Source organism: Mauremys mutica, chromosome 12 (genome assembly GCF_020497125.1).
Source record: "Mauremys mutica isolate MM-2020 ecotype Southern chromosome 12, ASM2049712v1, whole genome shotgun sequence".
Taxonomy (NCBI): domain Eukaryota; kingdom Metazoa; phylum Chordata; order Testudines; family Geoemydidae; genus Mauremys; species Mauremys mutica.
The window spans coordinates 65,864,863-65,882,769 of NC_059083.1; the positions used below are offsets into that span (position 1 = coordinate 65,864,863).

Consider the following 17,907-nt stretch of genomic DNA (forward strand, 5'->3'; position numbering starts at 1 on the left):
CAATCTTTATTTGAAAATTACCAGTGATGGAGAATCCAGCACAACCCTTGGTAAGTTGTTACAGTGTTGAATTAGCATACATAGCATTCTGTAAAGATAAGGTGGTTCCACAACCTATCCTAAGTTTCACCCAGGTGTTAAGTTGCAATTTGGACGGCACTAAGCATATCAGTGAGTCAGTCCCCTAGACTGTTTGTATCATCTAGGAAAACAAGCTGAAATTCCCTTTAATCTCCCCCTTTTCCTGTTCCTAATGGCACCTGTGGTAGTTTGGGGGAGTGTGGCTGTTTATTCCCCCCACGCCCTTTTGTCGGCTCCCTATCTTGGGAGGGTAAGCTGACATGGCTGTCTGAACCCTTCTTCTATCTCGATGTTTAATCTTCCCTCTGTCCATCCCACCATCCCAACTCCCCTTACTGGTTCTGCTACCCCTGCTTTCCAGGAAGCTACTTCACCCATAATATATGGGCTGCCTCCCTTGCAAACCTTGCCTCCCTACAATGATGTCTGAGAGGGAGCTTCCTAAGGCTCACTAAGAATAGCAGCAGGGCTCCCAGGTGTTCTGGAAAACTTCCCCAGTTAGTTTATTAGCTCTTTTGAGCTACAACTGATCCTAACACTCACTTTCTTATTTTTTTTTAAAAGGTGGGGGTATTATGTTTATACCAGTACTTCAGTCATCTGAAATTGGGGAACTGTACTGACAAACAGAAAGAAGAAAGATAATTGACCAGTAACTGTAGCGTAACCATAGATCCTCACTTCCCACCACCATTCTTCTTCTATGTCTTCATTTTAGATTCTGAATACATAGAAGGAACTGAGGGACAATTATGGCTGAGGATCCCTTCCATGCCTTCAGGTCTTGAAGGTTCAGTTCTGCATGGAAGCATTGTGCAACCCCAGCTGCTTTCGAGAGGGTTCCGACTCAATGGCAAGAGAGCATGTGCGTCCCGCTAGTGTTAATATGTACTGACAATATACTGTGAGAGCCTCAGTTACTGATTAGCAATCTATCATTAGGCTGTATTTTTAGTTTCCATTCTACTTTGTATAAGGAACTGTTTGATGGCGGGAGTTTAGATGTGCAGCAGCCACTGGTACCACGTATGTTTTCAGTTTCAGTCAAACTGACGTTAAAGTCAGGTTGCAGTGTGTCTGTCTTCTGGGTGCTGTATAAATCATTAGTCTCTCATATCATCAATAAAGATACAAAACAAAATGTTTCCTAATTGTGCATCAGAATGAGACTTTTGTATAACATATCACCTTGTAAAGAGAAACAATTTTGTGTTTCTGAATTAATATATTATGTACACCCAGTATGTGTATGTATGTTTTGAATAATGAAAGTAACTCTGAATATGCTGCTAATTGTGGTTGATTGCTAGAGTGGATACTTTCAGTTCATAGCCTCCCATTCTTTGTTCTGACTATTCCAAAGGTATTTTATTCCATGTTCCAGTCCCTACTTTTGGTACATGGTGTATTTGTTAGCGAGTAGGAAGGTTTTGGATGTATGTTTAACATTCCTATAAGGCAACCTGATGACAAGATAGCTCCTAATTTAAGTTGTGTGAGTTTGTTGAACACACGTTGTAGAATGATTTGCCAACTCAGGATGGTTTCAGGTTGTTTCTTACGATTGCTCCTTTGATATATAGCTAGTTTTAGAACATTGTTATGATATATTTATTTTACCTGCTGCAAAACCTAAATTTGCAAAATACCTGAGGGTATTTGTGAGCATTAGGGCATGGGGAGAAGTGCTTACTTCAGCAATTGTTAGGTATCAAGGATATTTGGTTGGTTTTACATATACATTCATATCCATCCACAGTTGCTGGTGCTTGGATAGGCTGATAAGCATGTTATAAAATGCAGATAGACAGCTTCCCTCCTTCAGATCTAACTTTTAACGCTGATGTCCCAAGAGTCAGATAATCTTAAGGGAAATCCAAAATTTGTCTTCTGCATGGGCACCAACACACTTGCCACTGTGGTGCCAGCTTTCTTTTCTTTTATACTGAAGAATTCTGCTTCACTTTATCATGCTTTCTATAACATTTCATTCATGGTTAGAGGAAGCTGTTTGCCTGGTTTGTATTTGCACATGATGTAGTTAGAATTGCTTATTCTGCAGCAAATACCATTTTGCCCATCTTTCTTAGTTGCTTCTTTGCTGGTTCTGCAGGGTCATCCCCAACATCATCTCAGAATGCCACGCTGCCTTCATCGAGTGCCTGGCCGCTTAGTGCCTCCGGCTACAGTAGCTCTTTCAGCAGCATTGCATCCGCACCTAGCATTGCAGGTACGAGAAATGGCCTTTCTACTTTCAGCATCCCTCTCCATCCCCAAAGAGCAAAGGCCCTGAAAAAAGTGCTTTCCTCTGGTTATTATAGTAGTACTACTACAGACTTCATATCTTTTGAGCATGGTGCTGCTCCCACTGGCAGCTCTGCAGTGGTGAGCATTTTAACCAGGTGCCTGGAGTTGTGACTATCTGATAAGTGCGCTAATGAAATATATATTCAGCCCACTTCATACCATGATGCTACCACTTCATTTTGGCATTCATACTTTTTCAACAAAGTTTATTTTTGCTCCAACTGTGAGGCAGAATGTTCTCTGCGGGAACTCAATGATAACATTATTGCTGGATCTTACCAGGAAAGGTTGATCTGAAAGCTATTGCCAGTAAATACAGTTTCAAAACTGAACAGTTTTCAGCCCTATTAATACACAGGAAACAGTTTACCACTAGCTCAAGGAGGTGTTTTGATTATTTTTAATAAGAAAGCTAAATAGGAATAAGTTTGTTTGTTTGTATAGTACTACCATAATGTGGTTTGACTGTCTCTTTAGTTAAGTAGCTGCTATAAAGTTCTAGCCCCAGTATTTTTAGGATTTCTTTGGGTCCAGTAAACTCGTGACATGGAAACTGTAGAAAAACTTCTAAAATTTCCAAACTTAAGTACTGCCACAATAATCAAGGCTTCATATTTCCCACTGCAGTTAAAAACTTTCTAACACAAACCAAATGCAAAGCGATGCAATCCTGTCTGCCAAATCCTGCAATCCTGTCTGTCTCAAAAAATAACTAAATCTTCAGAGTACTGAAAGCTGGAAATGTGGAGCCAGTATAAAATAATTATATTAGAATATAAAAATACCCACTCGGATTGCTTTATTCATGTTCATATTTAATAAATTAAAAAACCTCATTTTAATTTAAATGAAGCTTGAACATCCAGGGACCTTAGTGCAACATTTAGGTCCATGTTGCCACAAAGCAAAGGGGCCTTGAAGTGTTCTGTTACAAGGAGAGTAAAGTAATGGCTTGCTTATCCCTTAATATTATCTGCCATGCATATTTCCTTTTTGTTTGTTTGGGGTTTTTTTTGCTGTTACATCCTATCTGCATGTGAACCTCATAAGAATCAGTGATATAGCAACATCTAACTTTTATTGATGCACATTCATTATATGTTAAATTGTAGACCCAGCTGCTGCTACTAGTTCTAAAAATAAAACTTTCAAATTTCTTTTCTCAAGCGGTTACTTGAACAGTATTAACAACTTCCTTTTTTGTCACTGCAGTTTGCGCAAAAATATTGGCCTCTGACTTTACACCAGTTTGACTCCGTTGACATCAATGGAGTTGCTCTTGATATACATAGGTGTTAATGAGAAGAGGGGAATCAGGCTTTATATCTTTGGTATATGTGTAGCTACATGAAAGACAGGCAGGTGTGTGGAAGCTTAATGGTGAAATGTTTCAGAGATGATCATATGACAGTGTGCATTTTGTTTGGTAGTGTCTATAATTTGAGTTGGTCCTGTTTGTGTTAATGACACCAAAATGCTAACCTGTCCTTTTTTTGTTTTAATGTTTGTCTTTGAAATATGTAATTTTAGGTCATTATAGTATGCTTGATAAAACTCTGGTTTGACAGGAATTGGAATAAAATAATTATGATACCAATATAAATGAAGGTAGGATTCAGAGCATAACAAAAAGTGGTCAACAAAAAGTTGTAAGAACTGGTAGTTTGTGATATATAGGGCTTTTCTTGTGAAGTTTGATAGTGTTTCAAAGAGGAACTTGAAAAAGAATCCATATGCCTGATGCGTTTATCTTTGAATATTCAGCAGCACAGGAAATTTTGCCCTTTCTACCTCTTCTGGAATCAGCTTAATTCTGAACCATGAGAACTCGTGGGTGTGTGTGTGCTAATTTCTGTATTTTAAATAACAGTGGTTGTTCCTTCTTGGGTGCAGAAAGTATAAACTTCATTATTTTAATAATTTGGGCTAAATAACTTAGAACATATACAGTAATGATTTTATTTTTGATTTTGGCTAATCAGACATATTCTCTAGTCTTGTTTTAAGGTTCTTTGTCCTCTATCAGAAAGAGAAGTGGTGGGCGCTGCAATAGCAAGTGGACAATAGTAACAAATGTCAGATACTAGTAGATTATAATAATGAACAGCCTTGAGGATCACCTCTTCACTTACTGGAGTTGCAGATTGTTCAGATTTTTTTTTTAAACTTGCTTACCAAAAATACATGAATTATGTTTTTCTCTGTTGCAGGTAAATTGTCAGACATCAAGTCTACATGGTCCTCTGGCCCAATCTCTCACACACAAGCCTCTCTATCCCATGAACTATGGAAGGTACCCAGAAACACTACTGCTCCTACGAGACCACCTCCAGGTTTAACAAACACCAAGCCATCATCTACCTGGGGTGCCAGCCCACTGGGTTGGACCAGCTCTTATTCCTCTGGTATTCCTCTGACTCCTACATTTTATAATATTGCAATGCTCTGTTTGTTTTTATTCTCCATGTTACAGTAGTATGGCACCCTTTTGCTCTAGTGCTATGCTCCAGGTACTTGAGGTTTAATAAATGCAGTTGAAATGCAGGTTTTATTTTCTATCACTTAGGGTGGCTCATACTCAAAATAAAGTCATGGGTCAGTAGGGCATGTTTCTAATCAGTGGGGAATAATTTCACTACAACAGGGGTCTTTGTTTATAATACTTTTGCTCATTTTTTCTAAATATCTTGAGACCTTTCTCTTGCTTTGTGGCAGGTGTTTTTCTGTGAATTGTTGCAAGTCTTCAGTATTAGCTAATTAATCAGTAGAATTTATTACATAGAATACACATCCACTGCTTAATTTTTTCCAGGACTGAGCCCCGGCACTTCTAGGCTTGGCAGTTTATAGCCCCGACACCTCTGGGGTTGCCACATCAGTTTTGAAAGTAAAAAAAAACTGCTTGAGCCCCCACACTTCTTTTATTACAAATTAAGCACTGTACATCTCTATAGCAGGGATGCAAAACATCCAGCACCTGATTATCCCATCAGTTGTATGATGAATACAACTGAAGGGATGACTGGGCCCCCAGACAGTAAGGTATAATTTCTTTTCTGTCCATCTGTTTCTTTGGCTGTCATAATTTTGTTTATGCACAAATTAAAGGGGAGATATGTATATAATAGCTATATACCCTGTGTATTTGTTTATCATAAAGCATCTGCATTAGAAAAAAATGTCACTGCTAATACCTGACTATTTTATCAATCATCTTCCCAAAAAGCTGGGAATTAAATGTTCTCCCCAATTGTCAAAGGCTGTCACATCCATTTTTTTCTTGGGAAAAGCCCACCCAATGGCCACAGAGTGCTGATGCAAGGATTCCATCTGCAGACTCAGTATTTTTACCAAAGTAACTTTAGAAGTTCTGCAGTTTTTCAAATGCCACTAGAAAATGACATCTCTGTTGCTTTTAAAGTGTCACCTGCTGGCTAATTCCAGTGTAACCTGAAGAAAGTTTTGGTGACATATTAGCTTTCACCAATATAGTATCACAGTGGCCACCTACGAAAGAGATGATGGCAGGAATGTGAGAAATCCCACTGGTCCTTCAGAGCCAACTGGGAGCATTCTAGTCATGGAGCTCCCTCCTTTCATTCCAAATAAGAAAGGAAAAGAGGATGGAGATAAATTGCTTATTGGATTGTTCATGAGCATGTTTACAATAGCAGTTGCATTGCTAGTGTGTTGTATCTTGCACAGTCTTTATTCCTGATGAGTTTGATTGTTGTATTGTGCTCTCACTAAGATGTTAAATTGTTCCCTTTCTGGATTTATGATACAGGTTCTGCCTGGAGTACTGACAGCTCAGGAAGAACAAGCAGCTGGCTGGTTCTGCGTAACCTCACACCCCAGGTAAGCAGAATAATATGACTGACTACGCAAAGAACCATGCTATACTTAAGAGATGGTAGGAAGAACACTTATCAGTTCTGGTAATTTTGATCAGCTGTAATGAGTATATAATATTCATCTATGTAGCAGTAACAGTAATATGTTGAGATAAGTCCACACAGTGGATTTAAGGGTTTTAATGGGAGCCCTTGTGGCCTAGTGGATAGCACACTGGATTAGAACTCAGGAATCCCTGGTTCTGTTCCCAGCTCTGCTACTGGCCTGCTGGGTGACCTTGGACAAGTCACTTCCCATGTCTGTTTCCCATTAGTAATTATACCTTTGTAAAGCACTTTTACATCTGTGGATGAAAAGTGCTATATAAGAGCAAATCAAATATGAACTGAGTCTGTATAATTAGCCATTTCAGTGTGTATCATTTATTTGTTTAAAAGTTAGTTGTGAGATTGGTGTCTGGGGGGCAAATTCAAAGATTTGAAGTCCAATTTTTCTGGGGTTTTTCCTATTCTCCCCAATCTGTCAATTCCTCTACTCCTCTCCATAGTATAATTCCCATGGAGAGGCATAAGACTGAAAGCAGTGGGTGCAGAGACCAGGAGATGTCTTGGATTAATATAAACTATTTATGAACAAGCTGTATTCCCGATCAATCCTTGGTAGGCATGTAGTGATAAATATTTGTATATTAATTTAAAGTAACTGGCAGGTTCTGTGTGCTGAAGTGTAGAGAACCTGAAAAGAAAAAATTACCTCCTCTTAATAAAATAGTGACACATCTAATTAGATTATTTTATCTTGTGGGAGGAAACTACTTTTGCACTCTATGTAAATTTTTTCCTTTATCATTTAAAGCCTCTTCCATTAACAAATATACTAAGGACAACCACAGAAAAAACAAGTCAACTTTTTTCTTCCTCTGCAATTAGATTGATGGTTCTACACTGCGGACACTGTGTTTGCAACATGGCCCTCTAATTACATTCCACCTGAACCTGACTCAAGGGAATGCTGTGGTCCGCTACAGTTCCAAGGAAGAAGCAGCCAAGGCCCAGAAGTCTCTGCATATGTACGGTTTTTCTCTTCTTTTCCTTTTTTCTGTAAAGTAGAATCTAGTACAGTGCCTGTTCTCCTAAGCATTCACTTGTTATTGCACGAATTGCTCTGCGGAATTATTTGGTGGTGTCTTGGAAATTATCTGTTAGCAGAAATTGTAGGAGAGCTGCATAAAGAAAAGTACTTGTGGACTAGTTACACTCAGAAGTGGTGTATGAAGTGCCATTATAGAAATCGATTATGGGTGTTCACCATAAGTACTGTGTTCAGTTCTGCTCGCACCACCTCGAAAAAGATACAACAGAAATAGAAGGGACCCAAAGACACAACAAAAATGATTAAATTAATGATTGCATGGAAAAAATTCCAAATGCAAAACAGAAAAGACTAGGACTGTTTAGTTCACAGAAAAAATGAATAAAAGAGGACATGCTAAAGGTAATCAAAATAAGGAATGGTGTAGAGAAAGTAATTCATGCACTGGTATTTACTTTTTCCCAAGGGGACTGCCAATGAAACTGAAAGACGTTTAAACTAATGAAAGGATGTTCTTTTTAAACTACATTACTAAAAGAAAAAACGTGTGGAACTCATTGCCACAATCTGTCATTGAGGACAAGCTCTTAGTAGCAGTTAAAAAGGGATTTGGCATTTACGGGGATGAGAATATACATAATTACATTAGATAGATTTAAAAATATAAGGAATATAAATCATAATGCTTCAGGACATAAGACCACCACTAATTGCTAAGAATTAAGAAGAAATTTGCCTTATTGGCAGATTATTCATCATAATAATGTAAAGCTCTCTTCTCTGAAGCATCTTATGCTGGCCACTGTTGGAAACAAGATACTGGGCTAGATGTAACTCTGGACTGATCCAGTATGGCAGTTCCTATTTTTCCCTAGCCTTTAAAATTATGGGGCAATAGTCACTCCAGATGCAAAGTTGCAGCTAGCTTCCCATGACGAGCCTCATTAGATAAAAGGATAAAGTGTATGTAATGTAGAAAATTTTGCATAATTATATGCATGGTGGTGTTGCTTTTTAAAGTTTTGACCTTTCCTTAATTAAAGACTGTGTGGCAGCATTCAGAACAGATAAAGGTCAAAAATTGCCCTGACTTAATGATTTCAGTTTAGATGTGGGACTAAGTTAGAAAGAATTCTATCCTTAAGGGGGTGTTTATGCTGTAATATTGAAAATGTAGATTTAAAAATCAGCGTATATTTGAAGAGTACACAGTACATCCTCAGTGTTCTCCAAGGTTTCAGAGCCATCCATATAAAGGAAGAATTTTGATTAGCGGGGAAATAATGTTAGTACATATTGCTGCTAAGGACATGACAGACCTTGGATTGTGCTATATGTATTGTGTACAGATACAAAAACATATTGATTTGGAGAGCAATAATGGTAAATTAAAAAGGGATTTCAAAAAGTTAACAAGATTGTAACATACCGTGTATACTCGTTCATAAGTATATACTTGTTCAAATTTTTTTAGTAAAAAAGAGAAGCACCAGAGAAAGGGGTCAGTTTATGAACGGGTATAGAGAGGGAGAGGTGGGACACAGCCCCTCCCCCCAACAGAAGGAGCAAGGAGAGGCAGCACAGCCAGAAGGGAAGAGGCGGGTCCAGAGTCTTTCCACTTCTGGCCACGGGTTGCTCTCCCCCCAGCCTCCGAAGCAGCTGCAGCTCCAGGGGTGGCAGGCCTCAGCCGTGCTGCTCGGCCCCACCCACCAGAGCAGGCTGTGGCCACGCCGCCGGAGCACACTGCAGCCGTGCCACTCGGCCCAGCCCGCTGGAAAGTGCTCTAGCCGGCCGGAGCAGTTCCAGCCAAGTCAGACAGATCCTCCCCTGGCCCTCCCCAGATAAGATGGGAAGGGATGGGGGGGGGGGGTGTCACAGGGGTTACTCCCCTGACTCCCAGCTTCTCCCCCACCCCCCCCAAATTTCCCCACTAGTTGCTGTCCCGGCCCATCAGGGTAAGCAGCTGGCGTGCCGGGACACTTTGTTTACTTAGGTTTACCTCCGTGCCTGCGGACGCTCGAGGTAAACAAACCATCTCGGCCCTCCAGCAGCTTATCCTGATGGCCCGGGAGCCAAAATTCGCTGACCCCTGAATTATAAGGTCAGCTTATGAACGGGTAATAAAAAATTTCCATTTTTACTTATCCATCTTGGGGGAGGTCGGCTTATAAACAAACTGGCTTATGATCGAGTATATACAGTAATACTAAAAGACTTCAGCTATCATTTCACAATTGAAACTCACATAATGGCTTACATGCAGTTGTTTTTAGAAAATATGCATCACTGAACTGACATTCAGGAGACCCAGTTTCTAACTCTACCATTGGCTCAATATATGACCTTGAGCAACTCACTTAACCTCTCTTCCTCATTTTCCCAACTTGTAAATTAGGAATAACAGTGCCTATTCACATTTGATATGTGATCTGAGATCCTCATAAAAATATTGTTACACATCACAATAGATCTCTACTCTTGGGCATGCAGGAAGGACAGACACTCTATATGTGCAAAATTCTAAAGAGGTTGATTCCAGCAGAGAACAAATGCACAAACCCCAGCCATGGAACACAAGTATACCCACTTATGCTGCAGTCACTACTCTTTTCAGTTCTTTGTTATGTGTATCTCATGCACAAAATCCTGTGAACTCTGTGGAAAGCTTTACTTTCCAAAAACAAAAGAAATCACAGTCCCTGTCTTGAAAAGTTTGCAGACTAAAAGATACTGTCTGCAGGTGTGTGGATTTTTGTGTGTGCATATTGTGACAAAGCTCTGTCCTTGTCTCCATGGGTCCCGCATTTCCTGGCAGATTTCGCTAGTCTCAGAGGCTCACTGTGACCCTCCACGTAGCCCTTCTCTGTCTAGAGGCAAGGGTCACAGCCTACTGGGCCATTTTAATCATAAACCAGCAAGGGAGGTGATGAGACGCTACCCTCCCTTGCACAGTCTGTTGTCTCCTAGTCTCAGTGATTAATCAGGGGCAAAGGGTGGGACCCAGCCCAGGGACCCTAATAGTATCAGCTATGGTAGCTGACTTTTTAGAAATAGGACACATACAATTCCTGGGCCACTTCCTCACAGCAGCCCCCACTTCCTCAAGATCCACTTCACCCTTACCTCAGGGCCTCCCTCCTTGTGCCTGATATGGTTTGTACTTCTCAGTCTCTCCAACAGTGCAACTTCTGCCTACAGCTCCTGACACACGTGCCCAGCTGACTAACTGGGAGGCTTTTAACTAGTTTCAGCCAGCCCCTGATTGGTTTCAGGTGTCCCAATCAACCTAGCTGTCCTCCCTGCCTTCTGGAAAGATCTTAATTGGCCCCAGGTGTCTTAATTGACTTGGAGCAGCTGCCATTTGCTTATCCTGGTCACAGGGATTTGTTTAGCCTGTGGCTAATATATCTGTCTCCCATTACTTTACTATAGCCATCTGTCCTTGCCCCGTCACAATATGCTTGTACACTTAAGTAATTATGAACTAGAATTATTGGGATGAAAATGAGTTAGGGGGTAGGAGTTTTAAAAAATTTGAGCTGGCCTAATTTGACCTCCTCCACTGAATTCAAAATGAAAATGAGCTTATAAAAATTCTACCCTCCTAGTATAAGCAGGCTCTGATACTTGTGAAAATAGTGTCAGTTGTATCCCTATGTTTCACTGTGTTGTGTTGTTGTTAGGTGTGTTTTGGGAAACACTACCATCTTGGCTGAGTTTGCTGGTGAAGAAGAAGTAAACCGTTTCTTAGCACAAGGCCAGCCACTGCCACCCACCTCCAGTTGGCAGTCCAACACTGGAACCAATCAGACTCGTATGGGCTCCACGAGCAGCTCTCATGGATTGGTGCGGAATGATGCAGGCCACTGGAATACTCCCTGCCTGGCTGGCAAAGGGAGCAGCGAATTGCTCTGGGGTGGGGTCCCTCAGTACTCAAGCAGCCTTTGGGGGCCCCCCAGCACCGATGATGGCAGGGTTATTGGCAGCCCAACACCTTTGAATACTCTGCTCCCAGGTGATCTTCTCAGTGGGGAGTCCATCTAGGAAAGAGAAAAACAAAGTGGAAATAACAATCATCAGCACTAAAGGAAAAAATTGTAACCCTTTCCAGTCCAGGGCTTCACGAAGAATCCAGCTTTAACAGATCAGACTGGCAGCCCTTTTTAGTACCTCTGTCCAATATCGAATATGAAACTCTGCAGAAGTCCTTGTGAACTGTTAATGAAACAGTATGGGCTACATTTGGTCAGTGTCACATGCTAATGACAGGTTTTATTTTTTTCATGGCTTTTTATTTTTTGTCGTCTTTTTATGTTTGTATGGTGTTTTTAAAAACAAAGTATAAAAGCTGCTTAGAATAGGTCTATCATGAAGGGCACTTTTCAGAATTTGGGCTGGAAAGGGTTATTTTATCAACTTTGGGGGGAGGGAGAAAATGAAAGCCTATTTTAAATGAGCCTGTGACTATTATGCACATTACCAGAGGCGGACCCAGTAATCAGAAGAGAGTGGAGTGTGATATTCATCTTTGGTACAGAAAAGTAATGAATCCGAATGGTAACTATTGACTGTACAGGTTGAATTAGAGGGTGGGGGTGTGGTATCTGTGTCCACTGCTCCCATGGATCTGCCTATGCACATTACCCTTGTTTCATTACTTTTTCATGTCATTTTTTTAAAATCCCCCCAAAATATAAAAAGTTTAAAAAAAAAAAACATATCAAACATGCAAATACTTGAATCCAGCAGGCCAATAACAAAATGTGAACACTTTCTAATTATTACACTTCCAGGTTGGCATCAATACACACAAAACAGGCTCTAGGAATTTTTTTAAAGTTCATACTATGTGTTTGTGTTGGAACAGATGTGTGTGTGTGAGTGAGCTTGTATGTGTGTGCGTGTGTGCGCGCCCGTGTGTGATTTAACAAAGGTGTGATTTTTTTTCTCTTATTCAGTATATATGCTTTTTATTTGCTCATTGGTCAAACGTTTAATTGTTATTAGCTTCTAACTTTGCACTGAGTGTCCGCAGCCCTTCTTGTAGCTAATCCTGTATGTTAAAAAAAAAAAAAAAATGATAGGAAGGGCCGGCGACAATTCATGTGTAAATGTTTACTCAAGGACTCTTATTGCATTTTAAAAATTACAGTGTGTATCTCTGGAGAATAATATGTATATCTACCTTTAGCGGCTTTTTATTGTGGACTAATGCAAGAAAATTATTACCGGAGTATTGCACCATTTTCCATTCGGAATATAAAGTTTAAAAAAAATACTCTTGTTGAACTGTGGCCATAGATATTTGTAAAGAGTGGATAGTTCCCCTGCAAGCAGGAACACAAACAAGCACTTGGACATAGTTTTGACTGCTTTGGAGGAGTCAGGAGTTTTGGCTCCCACCTGTTTACAGACCTTTTTTTTTCTCCTTCAAACTTTAAAATAAAAAAGGAATTAAAAAAAAAAGAAAGAAAAAAAAAAAAGACTTCCATCGTAAAGAAACCTATTTTCAGAATGAAGATATGCTACTTCAGAGCTCTGGGATTGAACAGTGTTGTTGTATTATCCTTTTCTTTGGCCATTGCTGTGTACTATTTTTTGTTGTTGTTTTCCTCTTCTTCGTCAATGTGGCGAAAACTTTGTGATCACTATCTTGCACATGGTGGAAGATGTCTCAGGAAAGCCGGGTTTCCCGAGGAGCAACTCCACACCATTTCATGTATTTTTAAACCCAACTCCTAGCACTGAAGATATTATTAAAAAAACAAAATAAAAAAAAATAAAAAGACAGAAGAAAATACCTAATCTAATGTGTAGCAGTTACATATTTACCAAATAATGGACTCAAAAGAAATAGATGTTTGAAGAGTGCTTTATATATTAAAAAAAATTGCTTTATGTTTTAAAAAATGATCAATGGTTTTGATTGTTTTGAAAGGAAGAAAGACAATGGAATAACATACCCTTCAAGTATGTTTTAAAAAATTATATGAACATTGTGCTCCCTGCCTGCTTGGATCAGGAAACTTGTGCATTACATTTTTTATTTTTATTTTTTTGGAAGATTAGCTTTTTAATGGTTTTATCAGATAAAAAGGGTCCTGCAAGATTGCAAATCAACAAAAGCTGGTTTTATAGAGGATCATGAACTATGCACAAACTGGGTTCAAGACTTGTTTTTTTCTCAAGTTTTAGTAGTGTATTTAGCTGAATAACCTTTCCTCAGAGTAATTGCATCTCATTGCCATTACACGCAATCTACATATATATTTTATATATACACACACATAAAATATGTATGTGTATATGTGCGTGTTTCCATACAGTACATAAAATTTTCCATGCTGAAGTTTAGCATTGAGTTGTAGAAAAACTCCTGATATTTTAAAATTGGCGATGGAAGTTAAAATTTCTGTTAAACCTTTTTTTTTTTTTTTTTTTGGCCTTTCATTTGGAATTAAAGATGTCTGTAACTCTGAGATTAAAAAAAAAGTTTGTGGCTTTTAATGTTATTTCTCCTCATAGAATGTGATTGTTAAAGAACATGCACCGAAAGTTGCTTTCGAGAGTACGAAGATTCTTTGAAACTTAATAAATTGCAGTTTTTTCTTGGCTGTTCAAATAAATGTGTATTTTTCTTTAATACAGGGGATACTAAAGGATTTTGTTAAATGTCAGTTTATTTCATGGAGGAAGTTTAACCCTTTCAATATTAATGAAGAGTTGAATATGCAACCAGGCAAATTACTTCCATTATTAAAGTCTCGTCCTTTAAAGGTATGCTAATTGATGACTACACTCTCATAGTCTTTTACCAAATCACATTAGGAACATGTGATGTATAAAAAAGCAATTATCACATTTTTGTTAGAATTAATTTGTTTCTGCTTCTGTTATTTATCCATGCTTTTGTTTCCCTTTTAAATATGAATAGAAGCAGAGGTAATAGGACCCCACGTATCTCTGCTATAAATGATTATGATGAGGCCACCCAGTTATTTTCATGTTTGTACCAACCAGGTTTTGAAACAAAGAGCCAGATCCTCAGCTGGTGTAAATCATCAGAATTCCATTGAAGTCAGTGAAGCTATGATTTATACCAGCTGAGGATCTGGTTCCAGGTCTCCAGAGGTAAAAGGTGTACAACCCACTCCACTACCTGCCCTTTAAGAATTTTTTTTAAAATTGCAATATCTTCATAAAGGTAGTTCAGGGCATCTGAGAAATTTTGAATACTGGAAGGGTTCTGATGGCAGTGTATTGCACTGGCCCAGCTTCCTAAAATTCTGTCAATGGCACAATGGCCAGTGATCCCATAAGTAATACATCTTCATTTAGTAAGAAGGCTCCTTTATGGAATAGAAACAGCTCCTAGTGAGCTTTGTGGCTAGTCTCAGCATATGGCAATATTATCACAATTTATCAATTCTAGATATTGGGGTGATTTTTACTGTGTAAATACCTAAGATAGCTAGATCTGTCTATCTTGCTCATAAACATGGTAACAAAAATTACATAAATACAGAGGTATAAACATGGTGTTTAGTTCTCTGTTTCCCATGCCCAAAGATGAGTGGTCCCACCCTTCTTTTTGTTTCTCTCGGAGATGATATTGCAATGCATCTCTGGGAAGAGAGCTTTGCCTTTCTTCTTCCTTCGCTATCTTTCATGAAGAAGAATTCAACATCAGATGTTCCCAGCCTTCATTTGTTTAAACTTTGGAGTCTTACAGAGCCAAGTGTTTCAGTCAGCTTCCTTCAGGCTAGCAGAGATGGCTTTTTATAAAGTAGCGCTACTTTCAGAAATTAGAATACATCCTGTCAAAGCAAGAAACAAATGTGGCTTTTGGCCAAAAATGATTGTAGTGCTTGTTGTGATTTTATTTTTCATTTTCAGTGTGCCACATTCATAGCTATTTAATGCATTCAGTGACATAAGATATTTCTTAAAGTTCATATAAAACCGCTGTTAATAATGCAGATTGTTTTGTGTTTTAGAACTTTTACATGGAAATGCACTAGGGGCTATTGCTTTCATGTGTATGTTGCAGTTATCTTACACAGGGAGCCATGCAATGAGAGTGCTGTCTTCTAAATCCAGACCAAGAATGTTGCTCTTTCCTAAGCATTCTGAAACTGTCAAACTTTTTCTTAGAGAGAGAAGGTGGGTGAGATAATATCTTTAATTAGACCAGCTTCTGTTGGGGAGAGAGACAAGCTTTCGAGCTTACACAGAGCTCAAAAGCTTGTCTCTCTCACCAGTAGAAGATGGTCCAATAAACAATATTACCTTACCCACCTTGTCTCTAATATCTTGTGACCAACACAGCTACAGAAACACTGCAAACTTCCTTATAGTCATTTGTCCAGTCTAGTTTTTGGGTGGTGCCGTCAGAGCAGATTGTTTTTCCCGTTATTTTTTCTTTTGCTGTTTCTGCTCCACAGTTGTCATCCTTGATAAATCAGTATATGGTTGTGTATGTGAAGGAGCATTTAAATTACAAAAAAATTGTATATGTATGTTAAGTATCATTGGAGTTGAGAGAGTCTGGAAATAGAATTGGAACCCTCTAATTTTTGGGTTGTGGATAGCTATGGTGTCATAACCAGAGCAAGGATTGTCAGGGTGACCTGTAAGGACCTTCTCATATTGTATATGAACTGCTGCTAAATGTCTGTTAGAATTGACATGTAAAATGACGGCTGTAATAATTGTATCACTGTATTGATGCTGAATGTACAATCTCTTCACCATTATTTTCTCAGTTTTCATGGCGGGGCGGGTTCTGAAAAATAGGCATCAATATATTTAGATCCAACAAACTTAGTATGTAACTATGGATGCCTGCCCTACCGCCCCCACCGCACCCTCTGTGGGAAAAAACTCCAACCTGGCAACTCCATGAAACATCTGGAAACATGAGATTCATAATGCTGTCCCTTGGTGGAAACTCTGCCCATAAGACTATTCAGGACCATTTTAGGGGTCCCCTCAGACTGTTTTACCCAGATCCTTGCATCTTGCATGAATGAACCAGCTGAAGGCTTTGTGGGGGAGACAAGCTGTTGTTCGCTAGCATTCTGTCTTTGTCCTGGAAATGGCCCCTTCCAGTTATATACCTGTGCTTTTGGAGCTTGCAAGGGGCTCCTCCAACATTCACTCCACTTTTTGGGGGGGAGGGTCCTCTCTAGTTTTCTGGAGAGGGGAAACTCTGCTGATGTGCCCACGTTCTAGTGGGGTGTGGGTGGCTTTGTCTAACATTCCACCCATTCTCAGGTTAAATATTGCTTGCTGCAGGTTGCCAGACTACATTCTCTATTGGCAGATTGAGTCCATGCAAACACAGTAAAGTTTCCCATTTATATTCTCTTCTCCTTCCCCGCCCTTCTCCCTAATGAAAAAGTTTCATATGGCATTTTATCTTCTGTGTGCCCCCAGTGTTTATTTTTACTGTCGGATGCATTGGAAACAATTTGCTTGTAAATTTTCACTGATGAAACGTGGTTCCAGTGCAGTCATGGTTTCAGGGTTATTAAAATGTTATAAAACATAATAGGCTGGAAGAGTCCTTTGCTTTTCAATAAATATTCTTTGTAGAGATGGGCTGGCATTAAACTAGCTACAGATGCTGCCTAGTTTCTATAGGTAACCATTCACCTCCCTAACTGGCTTACCCTGATACATGCAGCAGAAACTCACATCGAAATTAACTGGGTCATTCATTTAAATGTTCAGATAGACAGACTTGTTAATCTTCAAAACTATGCCTACCCCATTTCTAACCCAGCTGCAGTCCTCAGCACTTTTCTGGCTATTCTGCTACCCTTCCCAATCCATATCAGATAACTGTATTAGAACCAAAATAGACCACTAGAGAGTTATAGACTGACTTCTTCAGTTAGGAACAGCCTCTTCTGTTTATATCTTTGCAACAGGTGACCTAGTTTGGCTAACAATACAAATAGCTGAACATATAAATAAACCACCTCAGACCCTGCTGGAGCAAAAAAAATCATAAGATTTCAACCACCACACGCTCCTTCAACCTTTTCTCTGCACATCTGCGATCTCACTGACTAGCTTCCCTTACTGGGAGGCCCAGTTCTCTTCCTCCCTCCCCACAGGCTTCAGGTAACTCCCAATAAAGTCAAAGCATTTATTAACCTGCAGGGGATCAATTGGACCCTAAGTACTGATCTTCTCCCAGTACAAGTTGTTTATCCTGCCTATTTACAAATAGTCCTGTTTAGTGGCAGATTCAGCACAAGCGCACCATATGTAATACTAGGGTTAGCAGCTGTATTGACCATTCTATTTTATTGTCCTAAAACCAGACCAGACAGACATATTATGCAGGTTTATTTACGAGAACAGAGTAAATACTGAAAGTTGTTTGACAACTCACACAGTTAGGGAAGTATTAGTAACAATGCAAATGAAAGGTATTCAACAGCATTCAAAATGTGTCATTGTTCCAAGGTAAGTATTGCTGTGTAGCTCTCACCCCATCACGTCACGCTTTGGGAGAGATTCCAGAGTAAAAGGAAAGACATCACAAGAGAATGAAGCAGA

The 17,907-nt window shown here is 39.4% G+C and overlaps 1 protein-coding gene across 11 annotated transcripts in view; it reads left to right on the plus strand.

Moving 5' to 3' along the window:
• TNRC6C (trinucleotide repeat containing adaptor 6C) overlaps window positions 1-17,907 on the plus strand; it is a 310,753-nt gene that overhangs the window by 183,545 nt on the left and 109,301 nt on the right. For 5 of the 11 annotated variants that reach the window (XM_044983142.1, XM_044983139.1, XM_044983145.1 and 2 more), the window contains 6 exons: window positions 800-946; window positions 2,195-2,311; window positions 4,599-4,793; window positions 6,176-6,246; window positions 7,173-7,312; window positions 11,019-13,245. In XM_044983142.1, the coding sequence (XP_044839077.1) occupies window positions 800-946; window positions 2,195-2,311; window positions 4,599-4,793; window positions 6,176-6,246; window positions 7,173-7,312; window positions 11,019-11,379 (1,031 nt within the window). In that variant the 3' untranslated portion in view covers window positions 11,380-13,245. Of the gene's footprint in view, window positions 1-799; window positions 947-2,194; window positions 2,312-4,598; window positions 4,794-6,175; window positions 6,247-7,172; window positions 7,313-11,018; window positions 13,246-13,983; window positions 14,113-17,907 lie in introns of those variants that run through there. The other 6 variants (XR_006572897.1, XR_006572898.1, XM_044983146.1 and 3 more) reach the window with 5 other exon arrangements.